Source organism: Manacus vitellinus, unplaced genomic scaffold (genome assembly GCF_001715985.3).
Source record: "Manacus vitellinus isolate BGI_N305 unplaced genomic scaffold, ASM171598v3 scaffold_72_pilon, whole genome shotgun sequence".
NCBI lineage: Eukaryota > Metazoa > Chordata > Aves > Passeriformes > Pipridae > Manacus > Manacus vitellinus.
In genome coordinates, this window is record NW_021940764.1 from 2,297,760 (window position 1) to 2,300,781 (window position 3,022).

Below are 3,022 nucleotides of genomic sequence, written 5' to 3' on the forward strand. Positions count from 1 at the left end.
CCTCAGCACAACCTCCACCTTCCCCGGGCGTGTGCTGGGCCAGGGAGAGGAAAACGCTGCCACACGTCCCCCCTGGGCTGCAGAGCTGGGGGAGTGTGCGGGAGCCAGGGAGGGAGACACATCCCATCCCATCCCATCCCATCCCATCCCATCCCATCCCATCCCATCCCATCCCCTCTTCCAGGGGGGCCAAGGCCCCTCCTCAGCTCCCTTTGCTGTTGTACCTGGGGCTGTCTGGAAAACACTGCAGCCAGCACTGGCTCATCAGGGTGATGCCTTGATTAGCACCTAATTGCACCCAGAGCAGCCCTCAGGAGCCACATGTCCCTGGCCCCATCCCATTGTGGGGACAGCATTTCCCACGGTGTGACCCTCTCCACCGGGGCTGGCTGACCACGCACAGGGGAGGGACAATACCTCTGATCTTCTCCAGCTGGGCCTTTATGTCCCTCTGACACTTCTCCTTGGCCTCCACCAGGAGATAGATCTGCTCTTCTTTTGTGAGAACATCATCAGGGTCGACCTGCCCGAACCAAACCAAAGTGACCCCTGGGCTCAGGCCACACTCTCCCAACCCTCTCCAGCAGAGTCAGGTTGGGGTGGCTTTGGGAAGATTCAACAACACAGGGAAGAAAAAAGCTCTTCCTGCCTTCCTGCTCTCATTTTTCCCTCTTCCGAGGCTGAGGGTGACCCCAAGTCCCCTCCCACCCTGTTTATGGTCCATGTCCATGTTTCATCAGCATGTCAGGCTCCTGCCCTCTGTGTCACCCCCCCACCAGTGGTGCTGGGTGTCCCTCTTTCCCACGCTGAGCTCTCCAGGCCAGCTCTGGCAGCCTCTGGATAAAGTGCTCAGCAAGCAAGTGGGTGCCCAGTGCCTGGAGCTGGGTGGGGCAGACGGTGCAGCCTGGGACACCTTCAGCCTCCTGGTCACACCACATGTGCAAACGTCTTTTGGGATGTTTTGGGCTGAGCTGCTGCAAGGAATTTGGAGCTGGGATGAGGAAACAGTTTTGGAAGTGAAAAGGAGCCAGAATGCAGGGGGTTTGCTCTTCCCAGACTGTCCACAGTCCATGGGGACACGGCCAACTCCAGACCCAGAGAGGACTCCCTTTCATGTTCCTCCCCGACCCAGCATCTGGGTGGGTGGGAGACTCCTTAGGGATGTAGGGCACTAGTGGGGGCCCTGGGGGTGCCCCAGCAGGGTGAGGGCCTGGCTTTGGGAGTCACTCTGGGTGTGCCCAGCTCTGCCCTGGCCTCATCCCCCCAACCTCGCCCGCGCTGACCGTAAACCGCCCGCCCCGAGGCGCTGAACCCTGCCCTGGATGCAGCCAAGAAATGGAAAAGCCATCACGCCACAGTGCCTCCATGGCTGCTGGAAAAGCTTTTAGCAGGAGTGGAGATGCTCTGCCCGCCCCGCCCGGCTCCTGCCCGGCAGCTCCGCGGAGCGGGACGCGCGGCCGGGAGCGCACACGGCCCCGACGGGGGAGGGCGGCACAGCCGGCGACCTTTAAAGCCGGGAGAGGGACCGGAGCAGCCCACGGGGCCACGCGGACTTACCAGAGCCCACGCAGAGCTCAGGAGGCAGCAGCAGAGGAGAGCCACCGTGACACCTCCCACGGGGACGGATGCCTCCATGGTGCCACTGTGCCACTCGACGGGGACCTCAGGGACCTGAATCGCTGCCAGCCCGAGGCCGTGGGTGATGGAGAGGGCTGGTGTGTTCAGCAGGACAGAGCATCTTCTGGGAGCACCTTCCTGGCCCTGCCGAGGTGAGGTGGCAGCACAGCCCGTCCCCGGGAGCTCAGGGCCGGGGGAGCCCCGGGGCGAGCCCCGTGTCCCGGTGGGCACTGCCCCGGCAGCACTATCGGGATCTGCTCGCAGGCTCTCCAGGCAGGGGGGGTTTCTCCCCCCACAATGCGTGATCCTATTCCCTCTCCGTGTCTCGCCAGCTTTAAGCAGCTCCTGGAGCGTGTGCAAACAATTCCCGTTCGGATGGGGACGGCAGAGGTTTATTGGCTTAGCCCTAGGTGCTAAAATCCTCTTCGTTCAAGGCAGATTCCTCTTCTCTTTTCAGAAACTTCTCTCACTGCCTGGTGGCTCATTTTTCAGCTGTCACAGCATCCTCCCGTTGCCCCCAGGCTCCTCAGTCCCCTCCAGCCCAAGAGTGGTCCCGAGGAGCCTGGGGAAGGTGGGGAATATCCCAGCGAGGTGGCTGGAGCCAGGGAGGCAGAGGGTGCAAGCACGTGAGCAGCACCTTGAACTGATGCTCCTGAGAAGGGATGTCTTCCAGGCAGACGCCAGTTTAACCCTTTTCCTTCTCTGGGGCTTGGGGTGTGTTTTGGGGAGATGTGCTGGGATCAGTCCTGCTCCCCCAGCCCCTGCTGTGACCTCACTGCTCAAGGCTCCTGCAGAGAGGGGCTGGAGGCTCCATCAGCTGGGCAGGGACATGGAGCTGCCACCTGGATGGGGTCCCACCCAGCCGGGGGGTCCTTGGGCCTCGTGTCAGAGCTGGTCCCACTGCAGCTGACACTGTCCCTGTCACAGCCATCCCTTGTCACCTGCATCCCCCCAGGGAGGCCCAGGGCTGTCCCCTGTCTGTTGGCATCATGCTGATTCCCAGCTTGCTCCCACTACCCAGCCAGTTCCAACACCTTGTGTCCCCCCAGCAGCCCAGATGTCTCCCCGGGGAATGGGGCACCGAGAGGGGAGTCCTTGTTCCCTGGGCAGGTCATCCTCGGTGGGATGAGGCTGAAATTCAACAGCCCGGTGTCAAATCCCAGGAGGAGCAGCTCCCAGCCTGGGCCTCTCCCTTGGCCCGTGTAATCCACATCCAGGCACAGCTCTGGCTGCTTCTGCCAGTGCCACAACCCCACACGGAGCAGCAGAGCCCCCGGAGCCTCCCTCGGGGTTTTCCTGGTCCCAACCACGAGCCCCTTTGGCCGTGTGGAGGAGGGTCAGGGTCCTGCTGGGCTCCCGTGGCAAGGGAAGGAGCATCAGCAGCTGAGGGGGCCCGGAAAATCCG

General features: G+C 62.6%; 1 protein-coding gene across 1 annotated transcript in view; it reads right to left on the minus strand.

Moving 5' to 3' along the window:
• The window catches only part of LOC103757353 (parathyroid hormone/parathyroid hormone-related peptide receptor-like), a 4,743-nt gene extending 3,108 nt beyond the window's left edge, over positions 1-1,635 (minus strand). The window contains exons 1-2 of the mRNA XM_029964472.1: positions 1,558-1,635; positions 364-523 (exon numbers count right to left, since the gene is read on the minus strand). Coding sequence (XP_029820332.1) covers positions 364-523; positions 1,558-1,635 — 238 coding nt within the window. The remainder of the gene's footprint in view (positions 1-363; positions 524-1,557) is intronic.
• Between the last annotated feature and the right edge of the window lie 1,387 nt (positions 1,636-3,022).